This window comes from Vipera ursinii, assembly GCF_947247035.1.
Source record: "Vipera ursinii genome assembly, chromosome: 7".
NCBI lineage: Eukaryota > Metazoa > Chordata > Lepidosauria > Squamata > Viperidae > Vipera > Vipera ursinii.
Window position 1 is genome coordinate 77,400,653 of NC_139521.1, and position 24,337 is coordinate 77,424,989.

Sequence of the window (24,337 nt, forward strand, 5' to 3'; positions counted from 1 at the left end):
CCCGAAGGAGGAGCCTCAAGGGGCCACCAAGGGGACTCTGCAACTGAGACCAGATCCCCTTAAATGCCAGGGAGCATAAGGGGGCTTCTGCTTCCCATCTCATCTGGGCCAGCCTCCTGCCCCCACAGTGGCCACCCAGCCTCCTGTTCACAGCCCCCCATGCGGGAGCCCTGGAATCAGAGGCGGCCTGGGGCTGGTTGCCAAAGGCACCCTGAGGAAGGGAGGCTCCAACTGGCAGGCCTCCACGGAGGGCCTTAGCCTGGCCTCTGGGTTGTCCTCCAGCCAGCACAATGCCCCAGCCGAGGTGTCCGAACAGGAGCCAGCCTCTGCAGCTGTAAAAGGAAAAAAGGACTTTGTGCTCGGGAGATCATTTCATTGACCAAATAAGGCAAAGGGAAGGGGCTGGGTGGCTGGTTCCCAGCCAGGTCTGCCAAAGGGCCAGCCAGACGGTCCCAAGGGGGGCTTGCAGAATGCCCCAAACCTTCTCTAATGGAGGATTCTTGGAGGGGGGCTGTAGGAGCCACAGGGTGGTGTCCAGCAGGGTGGAAAGAGGGGGGAATGGGGACACCTGCTTCTCCCAAGCTGCAGCCAAGGAAAAGGCAGGTCCTCCTCCAGGCTCCCCTCCCCCAAAGCCCCTGGGATTCTTGGGGGGGGAGGTCGGCTGCTGTGGGGGAGGGGAAAGGATACGGTTTGCAGCAGGCCGCTTCTGCCTCTTGAAACGGTCGCGGCTCTTCCTAACCACAGACACCCAGAAAGGGGCTCAGCCCGGGGTCTCTCCAGGATCTGCCCTTGCGGGAAAGCCCAGCCTCAGCTTGGCCCCTGCTCAGGGGGCTTCACGGGCCTCGCAATGCTGGGCCACGGAAGGTCCGTCCGACATGTCCGGGGCGTTTCCCACGCCGGAGGCAACGAGTGCAGAGATTTAATTTCAAGACCTGGCCCCGTCCTGCCCTCCTTCCCCGCGCGCGGGCCCTTCCCCAGGCCAAGCCTCTCGAGACGCGCGTGCGAGGCCACAGGGCAAAGCAGTGAGCCCGGCGCGGGGAGGGCGTCCTGCCCCGAGTCGGCGCGGGCTTGGCTTTCCAGGATGTGGTGCCCCGCCCCGCCCCGCCCCGCCGCGATTTCGCGGTCCCGCCGGTCCCTCCCCGCAGTGGGCTGGGGCGGGGAGGCCTCTTCACGGCCTGCCGCCGCCACCTCGGAGCCGCGGTCCGTCGCCGTCGGGGGTCTCGCGATGGGCAGCACCGCCGTGGACCTGGACAAGCACGGCCTGGCGCTGCTGGCCGCCAAGAACGACGTGGTGAACGGCCGAGCGGCCGCCAGCTGGTGAGTGGCGCCGCTGCCCTTCCGGGGCGGCCGGTGCCGAGGGCTCCGGTGCGCGGACTCCGCTCCCGTCTACCGCTCCCGGCCGGGCGGGCACGCTGCTCACGGTGGTCTCTGCGGGGCCGGAACTCGGGGACCCCCGGCGGGGGCCCGGACAGAGCAGGGCAAGCGCGACCCCGCTCTCGCTTCGGCCCCCGGACCGGGAGGGGTCCCGTGGCGTGGCGCGTCTCGCGAGCGAGAGAAGTTGCGTGGCGCTGAGAGGCCGGCAGAGCGGCTGGGTCTCCCGGGGACCGGAGCAGCGGGTGGCCTTTTCGCCAGTCGCCTCGCCTCGCCTCCCGCAACGGCTCCTGCCCTTTGCCCCCTGGAAGGCAGCCCGGCCCCGAAACCGCTTCGCCCCCCGGAAATTCCCGGGTAAAACTCGGGCGGAGAGTCCAAAGGGAAGGAGCCGGGCAGGGAGGGAGGGAGGGAGGGCCGACCCACCCGCTTCGGCCCTCCCGAGCCCTCCGCCGACGGGAGAAGAGCAGTCCTGGGATGTCCCTCACAGCACGGCCAGCCCCACCGCCGGCCTCGCCCCTTCAATTCCCGGCCTCGCCAGTCCCGGCCGGCCGAGGAAGCTGCTGGGGGGTTCGAGCGCCGCCGTCCCGAGGCCATCCTGGGCTGCAGGAGGCGCCCTTCAGCCAGCAGGCGGCGCTGCTGATGCTGCTGCTCCCATCCGCTTTGCCAGCCTCTTCTCCCCCCCCCCCCCCAGCCCGGGAGCTTCTGGTCGGGGGGGGGTGAAGTGCTGTGTGTCTGGGGCAGACTGGTGGGTGCCAGCTGTGCCCCCCATGCCTCTTTCCCCACCACCCTCCATGGGAGAGAAAGGGCAGCTGAGCTCCGTCCCGTCGCCCCGGGTGCCAGCGTCAGGGTGTGGGAGGCCAGGCTGGAGAATGGAAAGCAGGGGAGCTCAGCTCTGCCAGCCCTGCAGTTTGGAGGGCCAGATGGGAGTTCCCAGCAGCAGCAGCAGGAGGCAGAAGCCTCCAGGCCCTGGGCCCCGTCCCGGAAGGCTCCTCTGGCAGCTTTTCCCTTCTGCGCTCTTTAAGGGCCTGCCAGGAGCCCAGCCAGCCAGGAGAACGGGAGGCAGCCCCGCTGCTCCAGGGGCCTGATCCTGCCGGGGTCCTGCTGCCCAGGCTGCTGTAGGGAGGGCCCGGCTGAGACGGCCGCTGAAGCCAAACCTTTAGCAGGAGAGCAGCTCAGCTCCAGGCTCTTCTGCGTGTCCTCTGGCACTAGAGACAGGCGTGCAATCACCACCCTTCTCCCCACAAGCACTGCGAGTGCACACGTGGAGGGAGGCCAAGGCCGGGGTGAGGCGTCAGCAGAGGTTGTGGGGTTTGGGTCTGTTTCAGAGCGAGAGACAGGGCGGGTGGGGCGAAGGAGAGCCAGGAGCTGCCCTCCCCCATTGGGCCCAGCCTCTGGCCTTTTCCTTGGAGGGCACTTGGCACCACCCGGGCGTGTTACTCCTGCTCAGTGACCAAGCCCAGCCCCAGGAAGGCAGGATGGGGCTAGCACACGCCTGTGCAGGAGGATCTGCAAGACATGGGGAGGGGAGGGGGGGCTCTGTGGCCTTGGCTTCCCCAGCGGGAAAGGAAGGAGCCAGCTGTGTTTTCATCCCATGCCAGCCCCCCTCCCCCCAAGGCCATCCTCTCCCCCCCCCCCCGTGAGGCTGCTGGAAGCACAGCGGGAGGGGCATGCAGGGGTCACCTCCTTCTTAAGTCCCGGTGGAGGACTACCCCCCCATCTGCAGGCAGGGCCCCCCTCCGCCCTTCCTCCATGCAGCCCCTTCAGCCGCCATTGTCTGAGAGCGGATGTCCTTCCTCCTGTTCAGAGGGAGAGACGGGGAAGGGGAAGCAACTGGGGGGTGGGGGTTCCACCTGCCAAGGGCCCAGCCGAAGCTCCCCAGCGGCTGCCAAGGGAATCTGTTTTGGGTGGAGCCAGGAAGTCTCTCTGTGGCCTCCCCCCCCCCCCCCCGCAGGGTCCCTTCCCTTCCTCCAGTCACAAAAGGGGAGGGCCGTGGGCATGCCCGCCTTGCCTCATCTGGTGCCCAGACCGAGTGCAGCTGTGCGGGAGGGCTGGCGCTGTGGAGCTGGGCCCAAATGTTCTCTGCAGCTGGTACAAACACACCAACTGCAGCAGTCGGTCGGTCTGTGGGCCCTTGGGGGAAGCAGCCGTGCCAGGCAGCCGAGACAAGGAAGCCAAAATGCAAAGTCCAGCAGCGCAAACGGGCTTTGCCTTTCCGAGGCCAGAAATGAGGAGGCAACTGGGTGGAGGAGGAGCCCCCCCCTTCAGTCCAAGGCACCCAAAGGAAGGCCTGGCTGGGATTGGGCTGCCACCGACCCTCTTGTTCAGGGCCCCCGAGGAAGATGGCCATACCTCTTGCAAAGGGATGGGGGCCCCTGGCCTGGGTCCCCCCCAGACTGATTCCTAATGCCAGCCCCTCCCTCCCTCCCTCCCTCTCTCTCTCTCTGTCTCTCCGACACTCAGGGCCCTCTTTGCCTACCAAAAGGCCAACGAGCTGAAGCTGCTGGACTCGGGGGGTAAGGCCGGAACCTCCTCCCTCCCCCCACAGATGGCACAGGGGGCAGCCGGGCCCTTCTCAGTCCGACCAGCCTCCAGGGGAGGCAGGAGAGGGCTCCACTCTGCCCGCCCTGCTGGCGGGGTGGGCTGGATCTGCTGGAAACAACAGGGCAGCTCCCTGGGAAGGGGTGGGGGGGAAGTATTGGCAGAAGCCGGTGGGCTTGGAGCCTGGAGCCCCTGTGCCTGACCCAGCCCCCCCCTCCCCCCCGCAGGAGGAGGCCCTGAGGAACTGGCCAGGCGCTTCCAAAGTGGGTGCATCATGTATGGGCTGTGCCGCCTGTCTGAGCCCGCCACAGGGGTGCCACGCGTCATCCTGATCCACTGGGTGAGAGTGGAAGAGGGGGAGCTGGGGGGGGGGGTCGAGGGGTGTGTGGCTTGCAGCTGAAGAGAGCAAGAGAGGCGGTGCCCAGATGCCTCTCGGGGGACCTGAATCTGGGCCTGGCACAGTCGGTCCCAGCCAGGATCGCTCCGGCCTCCATCTTCCCAGGGCAGGAAGTCCTCCCGGACCCCCTTCTTGGGCCATTGTGATGTTTGTCCCCATTGTTCACTCTGCCTAGAGGGGATAGAGGGGCAGGCTATTCACGGGGGGGGGGGAGAATGCCTTGCTTTGGGGGAATGGATGAATTTCCTCTGTGGGAGCTGCAGACCACGAAACCATGCCCAACCCACTTCCTGGGCTTGCAGCAGGACAAAGTGGACGCTGGCTAGGATGCGCGGCCTGCCTACGGCTCTGGCAGGGAGGTGAGCCCCGACACAGCCCCCCCTTTTCCTGTCCACCACTCAATAGAAGCGGCCGCCTCCAGGAGGGCCAGACGCCGGCCGTCTGAGAAGAGCCTCCCTCAAGAAGGGCTGGCCGTACAAGAGCCCAGGTTCGCAGCTCCCACTTCTGAGGCTGCTCAAGGCCAGACAGTGGGGTGGAGTGGGCGGAGCACTTGGAGGGCAGGAAGGCGAGTGGGCGGAGCCCCTTTGTGCCAAGGACACCTGAACTCAAGGGACTTGGGAGGGGGAGGCTGGAGGAGCATTTTTAGCTGGCCAAGAGCCATTGGACGTGGCAGGTCCCGTCTCCAAAAGAACCCTGGAAGAGGCAGACGTATGGAGCGCGTACAGAGTGCATTTCCTCGTGACCTCCCAAGGAAGAAAGGAGTGCTGGATCTGAGCGAAGGCCTCTCTCCTCTGCTATCCCCCACCCCACCCACCCACCCCTGCCCCTCCAGAAGTTCAGTCTTGAAAGAGCTGGGATTTTCCAGAGTGCACCAACGGAGGAACTCTGGTATGCCCAGAAGGGCTTGCTGTGCCTCATCTCCAATTCTTTTGTGGCTCCCTTTTGGGGGGGGGGGCTGCCCCCGGGAGAGCCATGCCGATCTTGCTGGGGAACAGCCCAAAGGACACGGGAGGCTACAGCTGGGGGTCTCTGGAAGGGCCCGCTAAAATTGTCTTTGAGGAGTCTTTGAGGTGGCCCCCTGGCTCCCCCTTTGGCACTAGGTTGGCGAGGAAGTCCTGGACTCGCGCCAAGAAGCTTGCGCTGGGCACCTGCCGGCCATCCGGGCCTTCTTTAAGGTGGGTTCTGGGCAGAGACCAGCCCGAGGTTCCTGGCGCCGGGCTGCTCCTGGGCTAGAAATGGGAGTGGGTGAGAGAAGGCAGGAGAGGTTGGGAAATGGGGGGATGGGAGGAGGCTCCATTTGGGCCCTGCTCCCCCCAGAGAGGAAGGGCAGCTGCTCTTCCCAAATGGGTGGGGGGGATCCCTGCACTCCCGCCTCCTCTCCCCCTCTGCAGGAAGCCCACCTGGTGCTGAAGGCCAGCCGGGTGGAGGAGGTCACCCAGCAAGGGCTAACCCGCCAGCTGTCCCTGGTGGCCCCCCCAGAACAGCCCCCCCCAGAAGCCGCCGTCCCCAAGAAGGTCCCGAGTGGTGGCCCTGAGGAACTGGTGGTAAGGAGGAAGGGAAAGAGGGGGCGGGGGGGTCTCCCAGGAACGAATGCTTGCACCCCGCTCATCCCTGGCCAGGTTTCCCGCCTGCTTCCGGCAGTGGCAACTGCGGCTGCCCCCCCCAGCCCCCCTGGGGCCCCTGGGACTTTTCCAGGGAAGGCAGCGGCTGTCTCCGGGGAGGGCAAGAGGGGACATCGGCCTCCCCCCCTTCCTCCCCAGCGCACAGAGAAGAGGCGGGGTGAGGTTGAGACTGAGTTGCCTGGAGGACCCCCCCCCGGCTCAGTGCCCCCCTGCTCTGGCACAGGAGAGGAGGGGTCCCCTGCGGCCCTCTCAGCTGCCTGTGTGGAGGGCATCTTGCCCATTTGCCTTTAAGCAGCTGCACCTGGGGGGGGCACCTGAGGGTGAGAGAGGCAGCTTTCAAGGGGCCCCTCGGTCTGCCCTCAGGGGACCAACTACCGGAAGACGAACCCGGCCCTGGAGATCCTGCACACCAAGAGGAGCTCCTTCTGGGCACAGGCGGAGGTGAGGGGGGGGCTGCCCGAGGGCTGCAGGGCAGTGTGCGGGGGAGGGGGGATGCCAGCCTCCCTCTCTGCCTCCCTCCAGAGGGAGGAGGAGGAGCGGCGCCAGGAGGAGAGGAGGCGAGCCCAGGAGGAGAGGCGGCGCTGGGAGCACCTGCGGATGGAGGAGGAGCGGCGGGAAGGAGCCGAGCGGGAGCGCCGGGTGCAGGAGAGGGAGAGGCTGGTCCAGGAGCAGAGGTAGGCGGGTGGGCCTCGCACCAGGTACCGCCACACCGTTTCCCCGGCTGCCCTGTGCCCGCAACCCCTTTGCAGATCAGGCGTCCCCTGAGTGGCTCCACCCCTCCCTCCGCAGGAAGCAGCAGGCCCAGCGGGAAGCAGAGGAGCACCGGTGGGAAGAAGCCCGGCGGGTGAGCGCCCCGCCCTGGCCGCAGGGCCCCTCCCCCCTCTGGGGACAAGTAGGCAGGGATGCGAAAGGGACCACGGGAGTCCCATCCGCTGGGCCGAAGGAGGTTTGGCAGGCTGAAGTCCAGCAAGTGACTCTTCTCCACCTGTTGAACTGAGGCCTGCCTGGCAACACTGGGGTCTTCCTGGCGCTGAGCGTTCCTCTTCTCTCCCTTGGCAGAGGGAGCAAGCGAGGGCCCTGGCCGGGACGAGTTCTCGCAGCTCGGCCACTGAGACGGAGCCGGTGAGAAGAGGGCAGCCAGGGGCCGCTGGCAGGGACGCCTCCGCTCAGGGTGCCGGGGCGCCAGAGGGCCGGGGACCCGCTTGGTGGCTCAGTGGAGGGGGCCTGTGGCTCCGGCTGGAAATGCTTCCACACAAACCCCAGCCTGCCCGAAGCCCCTCCCCTCCCTGTGGAAGCGGAGCCGCGGCCTGCCTTGGGGATCTACAGGGGATCTGCTTCTGCTGGGGGTGGGTGGGAGAAAGCTGGGGGGGGTTATCTGGGCCCCCTCATGGCTGTTCTTCTGGGCACAGGAGGCGGCAGGGCCAGGCTCGCAGCAGCCACCCAGGGGCTTCCTCCAGGCCAGAGAGCGGCGGCACTCCTCCTCCGCCTCGGGAGACCCGGGCCCAGGTGAGTACCCTGGCTTTGCCCTGCCCTCACCCCCTGGGGGTGGGTGGGAGGGGGCAACTACTTCATGGAGTAGGGAGTGGGGAGGATTCTCGGTCTCCCCCCACAACATTCATTGACATCTGAGTAATTCAGGGCTTGGCGACTTCTGAACCCTCACAAATCCAGGTGACTGGCCTGTGCACTGTCTGTGTGTGTGTGTGTGTGTGTGTGTGTGTGTGTGTTTAGGCTGGCTTTGCTGAAACATCTTCTCTCCCCCCTCCTCCCCACTGCCTGGACAGGAGTGCCGCGGCGACCTTTCCTCCGCTACCAGCGCAGCCTCACGGAATCCGCTTACATCTTTCGCCGCCCCCCAGGGCCGAACCTCCCGGCCAGCTTCCAGGCTTCAGCAGCTCCCCCCATCGCCCCCAAGCCCAGCACTGTCCCCCACCCAGCCTCGCCCACCACCGGCACTCTGCCTGCTCAGCGCGAAGCAGAGGCAGTGCCACCACCACCACACTGCGCCCCTCCCTGCCTGCCCCCACCAGACCTCTCCTGGGCTTTGAATGGCATCCCTCCCGAGCCTGCCTCACGGCCCCAGCCGCCCCACCTGCCCCCCTCCCCTGAACCAGAACCCTCTCCGGGACAGGAGAGACCCCTTTTGACTACTCTGGGACCCTGCTCCCCCCCTGCGGAGGAATCTCTACCCCCCAGCCACACCCCAGAGGGGCAAGTGTCCCCCGGCCCAGCCCAGGGCACCAATGGAAGGGGAATGGACTGGGAGGAGCTGCCCAGCCCCACAGCAGATTCTCCCCCGAGGGCTGGTGTAAGGGAGACAGCCCCCAAGAAAGGTAAGCCCCAAGTCTTGCTCAAGGGGGTGGGGAGCCAGAAGGCCAGCAGCCACATTGGGGGGGGGCTGCTTTGGCTTACTTGGTTGAGATTCAGGCACTGCAGGATTGTGTAAACAGCCAAAATTGGGGGGGGGGGATGCTTGAGCTTTGGGACCCTCTGTCACCTCCGGTTGGGATCCTGCCTCCTTGAACAGTGGGCGGGGGGGGGGGGTTGGGGGGGGAGAAGGCTTGCAAGCCGAGAGTCCCAGGTTTTGTTAGCAGTCTCCGTTTTGCTGGCATTTGTATGAATTGTTTGGCTTGACCTGCGGCTAAGGAATCGCCCCTGCCTGGTTCGGGGATGGGGAGGGGCAGGTATGGGGGATGCGCCAGACGAGACTTCTGCCCCCCCTTTCCTTTCCCAGGGGCTTCCCGGGGAGCTGCTCCAGGCCAGGCTGGGACCATGCACAGAGGGTCAGAGGGCGAGAGACGCCCAGCAGAGCAAGTGGGTTCCTTGACTCATAGCTGTTTTTAATCTCCTGCTTTAAACCCCTCCTCATGAGATCCACACAGGCCTTTCCCTTCCTTTGACTCCAACAACACACCCGCAAGGTAGGGTGGGGTGAGAGTGGGCAGACGCAAAAGCTCCCCGCAAAGGCCGAGGCTGCCCCCTTTCTCACAACAACCCTCCTTTCCTTCCGGTCAGCTCACACCTGGGGATACGCCGCCTCCAGTTCTCCGGCCAGTCAGCTAACGGCTGCTTTCTTTCCGCAGGGCAACCGGCCCAACCATGGGTGGCCGGCCTGACTGCCCGGCTTCAGCCCGCTCAGCAGAGCCGGGGGTTCCTGCTTGGAGAAGGTGCCCCAGGGCTGCCCCCACCTGCCCACCTGGAGAAGGTGCCCTTGTGTCCGAGGGCGGCCCCCACGTGCCCCCCTGCGGCCAGAGCAGAGCAGCGGCTGGCTCACTGCATGTTCACACGGGACTGCGATCACACAAACGCGCAATGTCTGAGCAAATAAACCACTTTTTGGCTTAACTGAAGATCCCGGTTTATGGAAGGTCCTGTCGGGTGGCAGATGCACAGGCGGCCTGCAATTGGACCCTGACATGCGGGTCTTGCATAGTGTGGCTGTAACCTCCCCCCTCCCCCCTCCCTGTGCTGGAGCCAGCCCTGCAGAGCCCAGATGCCAAAGCCCTCCTCGTGCCAGGGGCTGTGCCAGCCTCCTCCCACAGACCCAGCCTGCACACAGAGGGCAACTCAATGCTCTTTAATGCATATTCACAGGGAGGTCGCTGGCCTCCACACAGGCCAGTTTGGGGGGAAGGGCTGCCCACCTCGCTTCTTCCTCCAGGCAAATCCCTGCAGCTGGGGGGGGCAGGAAGAGGCCCCGGCTGAAGGCAAATGGGGACACACTGCCACCCCCCCCCCCCGGCCTGTTTCAACAGCAAGTATTCCAGTTTCTTACAAGGGAAAGCAAGGTGCTTTTCTTCTGACAACGGAGGGTCTGGCCAGGAGGGCTCGCCCCACCCTCCGTGGCCAGCTGCTTCTCTAGCCAGGTCGGCCCCTCACTGGGGGCAGTGATGGGACGTGTGCCTAGGCCAGTTTGTCTCTGCGACACAAAGGACCTGCACAATGCAAGCCTTCAGCTCTCGGCAGCTCAGACCTGGGACTGCAGCCATAAGCGAGGGTCAAACCAGGGCCGGGTGGGGGTCTGCAGGGTCCGCTCCGAGTCCGGAGATGAGCTGCAGCTGCTGGAGGACCCCGAGCTGCAGCAGGAAGGGCCGGGGGCCTTGGGCAAAGGGGAAGGCGGTGGGCGTCCGGCACGCCCCTTCAGCCTGCTGAGCTTGGCGTCCAGCGAGAAAGTGCGAGGACGGCCCCAAGGGGGCTGCAGGGGGCACAGGCCAGTGCTGGAGCATGCCTGGCTGCTGTTGGAAGTGATGCCGGATGAGGAGCCCTCGAAGAGAGAGAGCCACACGGGCTCGCCCAGGTCGGACACCCGCCGGGCCAGGATCTCGGTCACTGCCTCGATGTCATTGGCTGGCTCAATAGCTGCAGGAAAGGGGAAGGGGCTCCGTTAGAGGCGCCCCGGGCAGAGCTCTCTTCCAGTACCTGGAGAGAGAGACACACCCTCACCCCGGGAGAGCTGCCGTTCAGCACAAAAGCGCTCGGAAAACAGCCTTCCGGTCAGTTGGAGCGTCCGGAGGGCATTTAGCTACACATCCACTCCTCCTGCCTACTCCCCCCCCCTCCCCGAGGTTTCCACGGCATAGCCGCCCTCTGCCCTGCGGCTGGGGGCTGCTCAGCGCAGCCCTGCCGGGGCCCCTCCACTGGGTGCAGTTACTTCACCTGTCACTGTAATAGTTGGACAGAAGTGCCCGAATCTCTGCAGAGACAGCGTTGTCCTGCAACAGAAGCCCCTCGCAGTTGGAGGGCGGCCCCCCAGCGCCAGGGAAAGCTGGGGAAGGACAGACAGACAGGAGGGACATGCAGAGAGAGGAGAGCAGTAGGAGAGCAGAGAGTTACAGGCACAGACACTGGATCGGGGGAGGGGGGAAGAGAGACTCGAGAGACGTGGAGCTGGAAAGGGGGCAGAAAGGACAGAGACCGTCCCCTCCAGATTCGGGAGGCATGTGTGACTTGGCGGACCCTCACAGCCCACCCTTCTGCCTCAAGGATGCCAGCCCCATCATCCTCACCCATCTCGTGGTACAGGGATCCCTGCTTGGGCAGCAGCAGCGGAGGGCGGCGCGGAGTCGGCACCTCCACCGTCATCACTTCATCGCAACAGTGCTTCCACTGGCCTGGGGGGCACAGAGGCGTAAAGGGGGGGCTCCCCAGGGTTGCCCGGCTTGGGGAGTCCCGTGGCACCAAAGGAAGGCTGGTCTTGGAGGGCCCCCAGGGTTCTTGGCTGCAGTGGGGAAGCGAAGGTTGTGCCCACCCCAGACACCCAGCCCCCTTGCGTCTTCAGACGGCTGCCCCCAGCAAATGAGTCAGGGCCACGTCCAGGGAGGCCCGTTCTTTTTACCGCCGCTGGGCCCCAAGGCTCCCCTGCTGCTGCCTCTCCTCCACTCACTCAAGTCATAGAAGTGCTGCCAGAAGACCTCCATCCAGCGCTGGGCCTCTGCGGGAGACTCAGCCTGCAGCATGTGGGTCACTTCCTCGCCTCCGTAGTGGTTGGTGACCGACATGCAGCGGACGGGGCCCCTGGGGCTCTTCTCGCTGGCCCGGATGCGCGTCTCCTGCCCAGGGAAAGAGGCCCAGAGCTCACCGTGGCTGTGGGGCCGGATGCCGGGCGCCTTGGACCGTGACAGAGGCAGGAGGGGGCCCAAAGAGTCTCCCCCCCAACTTCCCCAAGCAATGGGAAACGGAGCCTTCCTTTCTACCCGTCACAAAGTCATGAAGGGAAGCGCAGAAAGGTTTGAGACTTTGAGAAAGCCTCAGCTTAAGAGCGAGGACATTTTCCACTGTACATACATATACATACATATGTATATAGCACATTTGTATGCGTTATGCATGTGTACACTTCTGAGAGCAGGTTATCTTATTATCTGAAACCTGGCAAGGGAGGGTCCCAGCCCACCCGCTAAGAGGTGTCATGGGAGCGGGCGAGGGGGGCAATCTGGGAAGATCTGCTCAGCTGACTCACACGGACAGTGGACAGCAAAGAGCCAGGGCTGCCTTTTGGCCCGTGTGCTTTTTTGCGTGTGTACCCACGTGCCCACGAGCGGCCGACTGCCAAGGAGGCAACGGAGCCCAGAGCAGCTGGCAAGGAGGTGGTCCTGGGCCTGCCTGTGAGCCACGGAGTCCCAGTGCCCCAGGGGTACCTTGTTGATGGCGATGGTGAAGGCAGCCTCTTCCTGGCCCTCGGCATCCTGAGGGCGCCGGTAGCAGAGAAGGTTGGTGCCACGCAAGACGCAGAAGAGCCTCGGCCAGTCCAGCTGCTCCCCCTGCTGCACAGACAGGTGGCGAGTGCCTCGGCCCCCTCCTCCTTCCCTGGAGCTTAAAGCCCCTCCCCGGCTGCAGGAGGCACCCACCTCGGCACCCAGTCGGCTCGGGTGTCGGACGGGGCGCTGCAGTCCCTGGCTCCCAACAGCCAGGCCTGCCTCCCTCCTGCCACAGGTAAGCCCTTACCTGCACTTTCAGGAAGCCCGCCATCACCTGCTCCACCATGCAGCTGGGCTGGGCCACCAGGCGGCAGCAGAGGCTGCCATACAGGGGCAGCCAGAAGGAGCTCTCCTCTGGCAGAGAAGGGGGTGTCAGCCGGGGCAAAATTGGGGGCTCAGTAAAATGTCCCTGGCCCCTGGCTCAAGCACATGAAGAACTCGCCAGTCCCCCCCCCAAAAAATCCCCAGCCGCTCTGGGAGGGCCCCGACCACAGGCGTGAGGGATGCCCACAGCCATCTTCTGTGCCTACCGTTGCCAGTGACAAGGAGGTCATGGGTGCGAAAGGCGTCCTGGACATGCGCCAGGCCAAGGTGGGCACAGGCCAGCAGTTGATATTTGGGCCCCCTGTAAAAGAAGGGGCACCCTGATGGTGAGGCAGTGGGTAGGGATTGCTGCCCCCCCCAGGTATGTGGGAAGGGTACTCACGTCGTGCTGGCAGCCGGGGGCAGCATCAGTGGACTGCACCCCCCGTTGCTGCCCGGGCCACTCCCATCCAGGGCCGCCCGCATCTGCTTCCCCGAGGAACGCCCCAGGGAGCTGCTCAGGCGGCTGGCCAACTTTTTGGGGGTGGCACCCAGGGCAGAGTCCCCCTCCAGGGCGGCGCTGTAGAGCTCAATTTTCAGCTCAAAGTCTGGACCAGCCTCAGTGCTGGGGAGAAAGAGGAGAAGCCCCCCCAGGCCGGCTCTGAGCACCACCAGCATCCCGGCTGCCCGGCCAGGAGCGCCAAGGCAGGGTCCCAGGGCCAGCCTCTGGGCTCAGGCCCGGCCTGCGGGCACCCACCTTCTGCAGGCCTCGAGGTTTCCTCCTGACCCCTCCCTGGGGCACCAACCACCATTCCCACCAGGCCCCCCAAAGCCCAATTTCACTCGAGATGCAATGAGTGAGATGGGGCCCCCTCCTCCCCTCCCTGCCTGGGGTGGGGGCCGGATTGCCGGGTGTCCGGCGAGGCTCACAAGAGCACGGCGTTCTCAAAGCAGAGGTCGGCCAGCGTCCGGTCTGCCAGCACCATCTCTGTGTCGTAGATTTCCGTGCCAATCTGCAGCAGGCAGAACACCGCGCAGCGATGGAGGTCTGGGGAAAGGGGCAAAGCTGGGCATTTAGGGCCCACGCTACAATCCCCACAGCTCCAAGGCCATTGGGGCTCACCCACCCACACCCACAGACAGACACGCTTGATCAGCTTCTTCCATGGTGGATCCCCAGGCACTGGAAGTTGCAGAGAAGCCTCTTCCGAAGGGCGAGGGACTGGCCGGCATCCGCAGATCCCTGGGCTCAGCCAAGGGAGGAGGCGCTGTTTTGACCCCAAGTCCCGGGACAGAGCTTGGCATCGCTCTTTGCCTGAGGTTGGCCTGTCTTAATTGGCCGGCGTCATTTCTTTTTCCCATGCTGTACCCACCCCACCCCGTTCCTCCTCAGCTCCACTCCAAACTGACCGAGTGGCAATCAAGAGAGAAGCAAGTATGCATGAAAGGCCAAAGCAGCCAAAGCAGAATTAACAGCACCAACCCCCAGGTGGCCAAAGTAACACAGTAACTTGCACAAATGCGGGCTCTCTGCCCAAAATCCAGCCGGGAAGAGGCCGTCCCAGGCTTCTGAACATCTGAAGGGACCCTGGTGGGGAAGGGCCAGGATCATTTCTATGCACCATTTTTTATTTAAAACAAGGCGCAAAGGACACTAAAGAGAGTGGGTAGAGTAGGCCAGTCGTGCATCTGTGGCATTACAAGCATTGGCCAAATTCGGGCATCCTGACTTTCGCCAAAGGGTCTCTGGTACACAAGCTAGTTCTAAGCTTGCAGATCCATAATGCCCTGGAGTGAAGTCTGTACGTGAGAAACAAACGGAAGGGAGGGGGAGACCGACAATGTGGGGAGCACCAGCCAGGGAACCTACCCCCCTTGTTCTTGAAATATTCCGTGTCCTTCCACATCAGGGGGATCCGCAGATCTGGGGAAAAAGGAAAGAGACTGACAGACCACAATCTGTACGTCCATACGCAGCAGCAAGACCACCGATGGTTGGCTCCTTTATGATCACAAATCTTGGCCCCCCGTTCGTTAGAGCAAGGTGGAGGGAACTGAGTGGCGCACAGGGCCCTCTCACGCAGAGACCTCCGTCTGGGGGAAAGGCTTCTCTCCTGGTCCCCTCCTGCTGGATGGCTGAGGATGGGCTGAGCTCAGCACCCTCCAAGTGATCTCTGCACTGTCCTGGGAGCAAGTCGGGAAGTGGATCCCTACTGAGCAGAAGCCGGGAGGGTCGTGGTTAGCTGCCTGGGATCCCCAGGAGGTCGGGGCCCTCTTCAAAACAGGGGATGCAGGGTTGCTGCCCCATGCTAGTCCTGGCTGTGCACAGGCTGCCCTTTGGGCTTGGGGAAGCCTCATCTGCCCCCTACCCTGGCCCCAAAGGTCTAAGGCAGGGGTAGGCAACCTTGGCTCCTTTATGACTGGTGGACTTCAACTCCCAGAATTCCTGAGTCAGCCTGGCTCAGCTTGGAACCTCTCCCTTTCCCCTCAGCATGGCTGGCTCAGGAATTCTGGGAGTTGAAGTCCACCAGTCATAAAAGTGCCAAGGTTGCCTACCCCTGGTCTAGAGCTACCTAAGAACAAATGCACTTCCTTGGCATCACTGTAAATCTATTTCTAATGGGCATATCAACCCGGAGCTTCCATATTCCTCCTAGAGCACCCCCCGCAATCCCCCCCGCAGTCCACACCCAGCCCCTCCTTACCCGAGACACAGATTCGGCCCCGGCATGGTAAGCGACTGTCTGTGGGTCCAGCCTCGGAAGGACTAAGTTGAAAGAGAGAGAGAGAGAAACCAAGTATTATTAAAACAATTACAATTACTAAAACGCCCCCATACAAGCACAGAATGTATGACTCTGGCAGTCACCAGAAAAACAATATTTCTTATTAGCAACTGAGAAAATCAAGCATGAACCGAGTGAAGCAGCTTTGCTGCGGGGGAAGGGGGGGCTAACGTGAACAGGGGGTCCCTAACAAGTTTTCCCCTGAATGAAAGCAAAGGAGGGCCAGAGGGCTCAGAGCAGGCTGGTGGTGTGGTGGAAGGGAGGTCTAAAGCTGCCGGGAAGAGGGGCTTCCCTTGCCTGCCTCCCCACATTCCTGGCTCCTGCTGTTCGTTCCCAGAGCCCCAAAGACCCTCCACAGGCTCCCAGTCCCCATGGAAGGAGTGGGGAAGGGGAGGGAAAGGGGCCCGAGGCAGAGGGAGCCTGAGCAGGCATCCGTGGCAAGAGGAACTGGCGGGAAGTGGGGGGGCTCCAGGATGCCCGAATCTCTGCCCGAATCTCTGCTTCCGAGCCAGACCTTGCGGGCCCTCTGCATGCGTCTCTTTGCACACCCATCCCGCAAGGCTTACAGCCGGCTCCTCCCCTCCCCCGCAGAGGCCAACTCACCGCCGAGCCATGTGCTGCATCACCTGCGCCTCCTTCATACGCTGCAGCTCCGCCATGTAGGCCAGGATGCGGCTGTTGCAGACCAGCAGGCTCTTGGTCACCTCCAACGCCTGCAGCCGCTGAGTACAGGCCGCCAGCAGCTTGCAGGCGCCATCCCGCATGCGGACCTCGTGGTCAATCTTCTTCTGGAGGTCTGTGCCCTGGGGGGGAGGGGAGGGGACTTGGCTGAAGGGATGAGGGGGGTAAGAGCTCGGGAGCAAGGGGGGGCTCTGGAGGAGGCAGGCGGGGGGAGCCTCCTCACTGACCCACTTGCAGGGGTGTTCCAGAAAGAGAAGAGTCCGGCTGCCCCAGAACCGTAACAGTTGCTCCACATCTGGAGGGCACCGTCCCCCCCCCCTCTTCTTTTCCTCCCATTCATGGAAACACAGCTTTGCTCTGAAAGGAGGCATTTCACTGCAGGGGGAGCAGGGACCCCATGCCCCCCCCAAACATCAGGATGGTCACTGCTCTAAAATGAGGGAGAAGCTCACAGCGGACCCTCCCCCATCTGGCCCTGGGTAGGAGCTGGGCAAGAAGGCCTTCAGACTGCCCCCCCAGCAAGGACTGCCAGCGAGCCCCCCCCTCGCAATCTCATTATAGCTTCTGCAGCAGCTGCAGCCCAGAGAAGCTCACCGCCCACTGGGGCCTGCAGTGCTGCGCGGGGAGGGGGAGAGGAGGGGCTCAGCTCTTTTCCGGACGCTCCCATGGCCCAGAGGCCAACCCAGACGGGCTGCTGGGATGGGATGGGGGGGGGAGGAGAGCAGGATGGCTCGTCACCCTCTCTCCTCCCCCCCCCACCCGTCTCCACCCATCAGTGCCTTAATTGGGACCCAGGGAGGTCGCCCTCCCCCTCCCCGGAATGCGCTCGGCCGCCCCCAACCCAGCGCTGGCTGTTCCGGCAGCCTCCTCCTCCTCCCCCGGCTCCGAGCTCACCCTGGTCGGCTTCCCGTTCTCCATGCCGCCGGCTCATCGCCCGGGGCCGCCTCCGCCCCGTTCGCTCCGCTGCGGCGAGGTCCTCCCGCTGGCGGCAGCTGCGCCGGAGGGGAGGGGGCGCCTGGGCAGGGTCTGCGGGGGGAGCTGTGACATCATCGCTGCCTAAAAATAGGCCAGCTGGAATCTGCGGGGGCCGAAAGGCCCCGCGAGGAGGAGAGAGTTGCGGAGGGACCCCCGGCCAAAGCCCAGCGCCCTTGCCACGGGCCTGCCTTTTCCGGAGCAGAGAGGGGGACCCCCATGCGGAGAGGGGCGGCTGACGGACGGGGAGGGCCGCTGCGCGTGAGGCTAAGGCAAATGGGGAGGGGTCACCACGGCCATTCAGTGCCAAGGCGCAAGAGCGAGTCTCAGAGCCGTTTCTGCTCCCATGCACTTGCTGCGCCCCTCTTGGAGGGGGACCCCAGCAGGGCACCCTCTCCATTTCCCCTCAGCGTATCTGTTTTCATTTGCCCCCAAACCAGATCCCCCCTCTCCTGCCAGGGCCCTCAGCCCCTTCTCGGGGCAAAGAGAAAGCAAAGCGCGGGGGGGGGGGAGCCTTGTCAGCTTCTAGCTTTGCCAGTCTCAGGAAGACAGAGGTCCAAGTTGAAGGTCCCCCCTGCCCCCCCCCATCAGACAGTGGTCTACCTGGCTGTCTTGAGAGACAGCAGTCACCCCGGGCTCTGGGGTCCTTCCCTGGCTTGGCCATCCAAGGAGCTGGGGGCGTGTCTAAGACTGGGCAGCTGCAAGCAACAAATATCCATGCATCTGCAGCCACAATGGGGCCATCCACCCCAAATTCTGTGGAACCACTTGGTGCCCTTTTTAGGGTCCCAGGCAAGGTGTTATCTGACCAGCATTGCCCCATTCCAAGATCCAGGAGAGGAAGCCAAAGTAAGAGGGGGCACCTCCTGCCAAACCTCCCCCCCCCTTGGGCAGCTGAGCAGAAACACGCCGAGTTCCAGGGCTCCAGCCCCCGAAGGGCACACCGCAAGAGTACCCGGGCAGGGCCCACCAAGCCTGCATGGCCACTGACAGGTTAACAGGAGGAGTAGGAGAGCCAACAGGTAGAGCTCACAAGATGCAGCCAGGTCACCAAGGGAGGCAAAGCGCATGGCAGCCCAGGGAGCCCCTCAGAGCCTCTCTCTGCCTCTCAAGGACTCGCAACGTCCCATGTGGAAGGAGCAGCCGGACGGCGAAGGAAAAGGGCCCCAGTGGGAGGTCACCAAGATGCTGCGGGATGAGAGCAGCACTGCTGCACTTGAGTGGGGGTCACCAGGAAGGCAGCCATACAGTTGCCACCCAAACCGAGGGACGCACCTGCAGAGCCCTGCGCTCAAGTTCGAGAGGCCACCCGGTTAGCAGCCCCTGCCGAGGAACGGGAGCATCCGCAGGGGGGCTCCTCTCCGGCCCTTCTCAGCCAAGACACAGCCCCTGCCCCAGAGCCCCACTGCTGAAATGGGTGACCACACAAACGGAGATACACACAGCTACACACACACACCTGCTGACCCACACTCACGAACATCCCCCACCCTCTGAAAGCAACAACGTCCGGCAGCAGAGCAGCCCGGCTGCCCCAGACACAGTACCTCCAGGCTGAGGGCGATCTGCCGGATGTAGAGCATGTTCAGGTCCTCCAGGATGTGCAGCTTGTCCTGCATCACCCCAGCCCCCCGTTTGGCCCCCTGGGCCCACCTGGGGGTGTGGCTTCAGAGCAAGTACCCCCAAAATGGGCTTCCCATGGAGCTCGACCGCAGCACGCTCTCAGGCTGCTTTTGAGGCAAGGCGGGGGGGGCAGCGGGCTCAGTGCTCCGGCCTCTCTGTCAGCAGATGCCGCTCCCCTGGGCCAGCTGTGGAAAGAATAGGCCTTTTCTTTCGTGCCAGCCCAGCAGTTCCAACGCCCACCCTGAGAACAAGCAGCCACTGTGCCTGAAAGGGCAGGGCTGGGGGGCCCAGAGGCTGCACCCGGCTGCCAGGCAGGGCACAGCCCTCCCTATCTGCCTCCAGGCTCTGCAGCGCCACCACCCTCTGCCAGGCAAGGGCCTCCGAGGGGGGCTCCCACTGCCCAGGCATGGCTCCCCAGAAGGGTCGTTTGGATGGAGGGGCTTTGGGGTGCCCTGGGTAGGCGGATGCTGTTGCCCGGCCTGGGGACTCTCCTCCTCTCTCTGCCCCCTTGGCCCTCCCCAGCCCTTACCTCCTTGCCCAGGTCCCCCTGCCCTTCCCTCCTGGATCACAGGCGCTCCATGCACAGGAAATCTGCCTGGCTTCCACTCCCCCCCCCCCCCCGCCAGCCTTCCTGTTCCAGCTCATCTTACAAGGGCCGCCCCTCCAAGCTGGCGGCTCCAGCAGCCTCGCCTCCCCTGGAGACACGTCCCTCCTGCCCGCCCACCCTGCGGTGGAAGGAAGCAGGCGGGTGGGCAGCCCCTTGCCCCAGGCCCCCAGCACTCTCGGCAGGGGAGAGGACCAGCCTGCTCTGCCCACCGGCCCCAGCCGGGCACCATCGCAGCTCCAGCCCAGAAGCTTCTCTGTTCGCTGAGGTCCAAGCCCCAGCCAGAAGCCATGGAGGCAGTGCCGGCCCTCAGCCACCAGAGGGCAGCCAATGTCCCCCAATGGGCCAAGAGGAGAAGCTGACTGCCCCCCCTCCCCCAGAGATGCCAGGGCGCTCCTGTGCCACCTCCTCTGGCACCAACCGCCTCTCCAGGCGGCTCTTCCTGGGTGCCGTCCTCTGTGAGGCGGTGTGGAAAAATGTGCCCTGGACAGGAGAATGAGAGGATTGGGGGGGCTGGTTTTCTCTTGACGAGACCACCCTGCAGGCCCAGCCAAGGCTTTTCCCTTCTCCTAGGGCTGAGCAGATGTTGGGGGGGGGAGAGATCAGAGCATGGATTCCACAGCTGGAGGTACCCCTGAGCCCCCCAACGTGGTCCTTGGAGGTCAGTCTTCAGTTAATTTAACTAATACGATCTGAGTTAATGGGCCAGCAACCCACCACCCTGTCCTGGGGCCTTCCCTCTGCCTGTTCCAATTGCCTTGAAGGAGGCCTGGGCCAGCCCCACAGTTTGAAGAAGGGGAGGTAAAGGTGGGTCATGTAGTTGCCTTGATCATTCCCTCCCCCCAACATCTAGAGCAGGGGTCCTCAACCTTGGCCACTTTAAGACTTGTGGACTTCAATTCCCAGAATTCCTCAGCCAGCAAGAATCCACAAGTCTTAAAGTGGCCAAGGTTGAGGACCCCTGCTCTAGAGAGTCCCGGAGGTCAGAAGGCGTCCCCCCCATTTCCTTTTGGTGGCACGGCTTGCGTTTTCCCACCTCTATGGCTATGAATTCTGCTTCAGAGAGCATCCCCCCGCCCCTCCCAATACATATGGGAGGATCCGTGCAATGGGCCTGCATGGTTTTGCCCTCAGTTTCTTTCCTAAAGCCGCACAGCCTGGAATCTGCTTTTTTCACGGGGGGGGGGGGGGGGGGGGGGGGAGGCTGGTGCCCCAGCGCCTTCCTCTGGCCCTGCTGAATGGGAGGCAGCTGAGATCTGAGCAGTTTTGTCCCCTCGTGGCTTTTCCTTAAGGGGCTCCGGATCCAGAGTGAGAAAACTGCCCATTTATTCCCCCCCCCCCCCGCAGTGGCTCTCTGCTGGGCTTGCAACCCACAAGGGAAGAGGCAGCACTTCTTGAGGGCTTCGCGCCACAGGGCCGGTTGCCCCACTTTCCCTCAGGACCTGCGGAGACTCCCGTGGATCCAGCTCCCTGTCCCCCCACCCATGCCCTCTGCAGGGTCCCTTCCGACCCCATTATTGACTGCTAGGAGAGGTTTGGGCTGGACTGTGCATCTCCCCTCTCAAGCCCTTCTGGAGCCTGGCAGGATCCTTGTTGTATTCCTGCGCATTGTTTGCTAACCCTTTCCCCGTGAAGAGCAAACAGCCCCCCCCCCCAGGAAACCCTATCCATATTTTAACATTCGCCAGTTACCTGCACTCTCCCTCTTTTTCAGAGCATTTATGACTCCCTGTTTGTTGTTTTTTTCTAATATACATTCAGCATTTGCCATTTCCACTCCACCCACAGCCACCATCTTTCCCCTGCACGACTCAGCTGGGCTTCTTTGAGAATTCCCTCACTTCGGTTTCATCCTGGATCGCTTCATTTATTTTTAATCCCATTTTCCCTGCTGAAAATTTCTCATTTGGCTGCTTCGCCCATTTCCAAAACTGCCCCTTCTGTTCAACAAAACTGCTCTGCATTCTCTCCACTCTTTTAAGTGTCCCTTGCTCTTCTGATCTCATTTTCTGGCAATTATCTGTAACTCTCTGTATGGATTATTCTATATTTTTCTCTGATCCTCAAAGCGTGCAGAAATTATTTTCTTTTGTGAATTTTTCTTAGCCTCTCACTTTGTTCCACCAAGCCTTCTTTCCACCCCTTCTATTAGCACAAATCCTCTCCCTCCTGTTTTGCTCTGCAACATAATTTACTATCTAGGGGTGTGTGTGTGTGTGTGTGTGTGTGTGTGTGTGCACTTTCAATTTCCATTTTTCAGTTTGCAGGGAGATCTCCAGCATAAATGAATCGAGTAGAGATTTTTTGTTTCTGTTGAACCCTTCGCCATATGTACACGCAGCGGTTGGCTTAAACAAGGAATTTTCTAAGCAGGAACTCCCTATTTTTATTCATTTTAGACCTCCCAGGGCCCACTGGCTTTTCTTTCTCATTTCCCTCCATATCCATCCACTTAGGTTACCTTGTACAATCTACATATTTTTCATGAAATTTCTCCCAAACTCCTCCCAGCAGTTTCCTTAAATGCAAGTCTCACCAACATACAGATTCTTATGTTCACACATAGCTGTAACAATGATTTTACTCATTCTCACTTTTTAGCCCTTCCCTTCAACTCCACTCACCATGATCAGGCAACCCCTGCCCCCCCCCCGCCCCCGCTTCAGATCTCTTGCCCTGATCCTCTTTCTCTCAGTTCTAGCGACACAACCAAAGGACTCGCCTTCCTTTCATCACTTAATTCATGCCGTTTGCTGTTGACCCAACTCCAGTCTTCCACACACCAGTTGTCATGAGATCAGCCACAGATCTGGGCCTCTGTGCCCAAAGTGGCACTGGGCCATTGAGGCTCCCACAGTATCTTTTGTAGGAAGTCAGAAAAGATGCAGACCAGGTTATTAGTCTTAGTTGCAGCTGGGGCACCTCATGCATAATTTCCTGCTACAGGAGGGACAATGCCGTCCTCAGGTAGGTCGTGAACCAGCAGGGCTCCAGCATGTGCATAATCCAGTTTTATCCCAAGCACGCTGACCTGTCAGAGGCAAGCTAAGTCCTCTAGTCTACAGACTACTTTGCAAGCCAAGATATGCTGCCTGCATTCTACCAACTGGTCCCAACTGGGCTTGCTGGCTTCCTTAGCTGTTAATCTACTGTACAAAGAACCTGCCTGACCAACCTTGGGCCTCAAGAAGTGGATGTAGTTGGCTCCTAGAACATCCAGACGCTGCCCCATTTTATCCAAGCCTCATAGGTACTGCCAGAGGCGGCTAGGCTTGCCCGGGATCATTCTGCAGCCCTCCAGCCTGCCTCCATGGTGACGTTCTGCCCAAGGGCAACAAGCCCAGTGGGACAAACCAGGAAACCAACAGCTGCAAAGAGCTGCACTGTGGCCCAGGGCCTCACACTGGGCTCGGCATGTCCTTCTCGATCTGTGTAGCCAGGAGCCGAAGGCAGCAGTTGAGCCGTGGCTAAACATTTTGGATACTCCCAGCAAACCCTCAGTTAATTTCCCAGTCGCTCTGCTCCCATCCTGGGTTACATTAATCCCGCAAAATAGACGGTGCCACGTTGGCCACTGAAGGTCTCATCGCCTGCCCCCTGATCTGGAGGAAACCATCATTCAGGCAGGTGAGAAAGGTGTTTGGCCTGGCATCCAAATTTTTACTAACTCTATAGAAGACTGGAGTCTTGATCAGGAAAGCTTGTGTATATGTTTTCTTACAGTCAGAGGTGAACAACCTGCTACTAGACGTGTCCAGCAGAGTCTTCCAAAGGGAACTGCTTTAGCCTTTGATGGCAACAGGTGAGAAAAAGTACAGGAAAATTGAACACGACTACAAATAAATCTCAGGGTTTTACCACAATGTAATCTGCTTCTTTGGGCCTTCAAGTCTGGGGAAACTGTTCCGGCAGCACTCTGCCAACCAAGGGAGAAAAAAACGGCACAAGGAAAACCAAGGGGGCCAGCCAGGCCAGTGGGACCCACAAAGCCACCTCGTGACTTTCCCTGTTGCTGGTCAGCAAGCCCCAAAGGCCTAGGAACCTCAGCAGCCACCCGGACGAGTGTGAGCTGTACTTGCTCCTGTCCCCCAACCCCAGAACTGGAAAGGCAGCCATTCCTTCTGCAACCCCCTCTGGCCAGGAGTCCCATCTGCCAAGAGTCCCTCTGGTCCTCCTCCCCTGGGGGCCCGAGGCAAGTTGGGTCAGGGCTCTAGACATCTTTCCAGATGTGGTGGTGGTGGGGGTCGCCACACAAGACCTGGTCACCTTCCTTCCAGGTACCCCCAGTCTAGGTGGAAAGCTGAGAGTCGTTGTTGGGTCTGCCCACTATACACATACACGCAACAAGTTCCTGCCCTCCACCCAAAGTCCCTGCCCCAGGAGAGAAGCCGGCTGGACCCCTCGGAGGCCTGGGCTGCAAGGGGCCTCAGATTCCACCCAGAGACCCCCACTCTGACAGGCGGGTCTGCGCGGCGCTCAGCTGACGACGCTGGTTTAAAAAGGCTCGGCAAAGCCACCACACTCGGGGGGGGCGGGGCTCCCTTTCCAAAAGGGGGAGGTGGGAGCGACCGGAGCCCACCTCGCTTCCTGGCCGCCCCCCTGGAGCCCCACAGGTGGGTCCTGGCGGGCAGCCTCTGCCGGCTCCTCCCCGGCCCTGCCGCTGCCGCCCCGGGCAAACAGCTCAGGGCTTCCCACCGCGCAGGTTCCGCGCACGGCTTACGCGCCGCCGCGCCTCCCGGCCAGGCCGGCCAAATCCTTCCCCGCCGCCGCCCTACCTGCTCGGGCTCGCCCAGGAGGCTGAGGCGGAAGCGGCCCCGCCGGATCTCCATCTCCAGCGCGGAGCCGCGCGCCACCGTCACCCGGCTGCGGTGCTGCCGCTGGAACATGGTCCGGCCGCGGGCGCTGCTGGCGCCGAGCGGAGCGGCAGGAACCGTCGGCGGTCGTCCCGGCCTCCCCAGCCGCAGCAAGAACTGTGCTTCGGGGGCGGCTCCTCGCCCGCCTCCCCGGACCGTCTCGGATGCGCCCGCCGGCCCACCTGGGCGGGGTCGCGGGTCCTGCCCGCCGCACCCCAGGAGGCGGCGCCGCCCACCTGCGCGCCCGGGCCGGCCAAGCGCGCCCCACTCCCTGCGCTCGGGCCCCGGAGCGGGGCTGCCCGCGGAGGAAGGCTCGGCCGCTGCCGGCGGCCGGTTGGAAATTTCTGCTTCACCGCTTGGCTCGAGCAAGGAAAGGACAGGCAGGTCACT

General features: G+C 62.7%; 3 protein-coding genes across 11 annotated transcripts in view; 1 reads left to right on the forward strand and 2 right to left on the reverse strand.

Moving 5' to 3' along the window:
- The window catches only part of DCTN1 (dynactin subunit 1), a 125,793-nt gene that overhangs the window by 85,513 nt on the left and 15,943 nt on the right, over nucleotides 1-24,337 (reverse strand). The window lies entirely within an intron of this gene.
- LOC310643259 (uncharacterized protein) lies at nucleotides 1,077-9,252 on the forward strand. Of its 2 annotated transcripts, XM_083367496.1 has the most exons (13): nucleotides 1,077-1,317; nucleotides 3,832-3,884; nucleotides 4,137-4,249; nucleotides 5,407-5,481; nucleotides 5,698-5,850; nucleotides 6,292-6,369; nucleotides 6,451-6,602; nucleotides 6,718-6,772; nucleotides 6,988-7,050; nucleotides 7,338-7,434; nucleotides 7,713-8,261; nucleotides 8,663-8,742; nucleotides 9,012-9,252. In XM_083367496.1, exons 1-13 carry the CDS (start codon nucleotides 1,082-1,084, stop codon nucleotides 9,042-9,044), a joined length of 1,737 nt encoding a protein of 578 aa, XP_083223622.1. In that variant the 5' UTR covers nucleotides 1,077-1,081; the 3' UTR covers nucleotides 9,045-9,252. The 2 variants fall into 2 exon arrangements, with proteins under 2 accessions (XP_083223622.1, XP_083223623.1); XM_083367497.1 differs by lacking the exon at nucleotides 6,292-6,369.
- Nucleotides 9,501-24,088, reverse strand: RTKN (rhotekin; the record flags this gene model as incomplete). Of its 8 annotated transcripts, none has more annotated exons than XM_083367491.1 (13): nucleotides 23,870-24,041; nucleotides 18,415-18,675; nucleotides 15,818-16,017; nucleotides 15,134-15,195; nucleotides 14,299-14,352; nucleotides 13,359-13,476; nucleotides 12,832-13,053; nucleotides 12,656-12,750; nucleotides 12,373-12,479; nucleotides 12,066-12,191; nucleotides 11,312-11,477; nucleotides 10,935-11,039; nucleotides 9,501-10,287 (listed from the first exon to the last, which is right to left on the reverse strand). In XM_083367491.1, exons 2-13 carry the CDS (start codon nucleotides 18,484-18,486, stop codon nucleotides 9,896-9,898), a joined length of 1,719 nt encoding a protein of 572 aa, XP_083223617.1. In that variant the 5' UTR covers nucleotides 18,487-18,675; nucleotides 23,870-24,041. The 8 variants fall into 8 exon arrangements, with proteins under 8 accessions (XP_083223617.1, XP_083223618.1, XP_083223616.1 ...); XM_083367492.1 differs by lacking the exon at nucleotides 23,870-24,041 and adding an exon at nucleotides 19,141-19,342; XM_083367490.1 differs by lacking the exon at nucleotides 23,870-24,041 and adding an exon at nucleotides 19,020-19,101.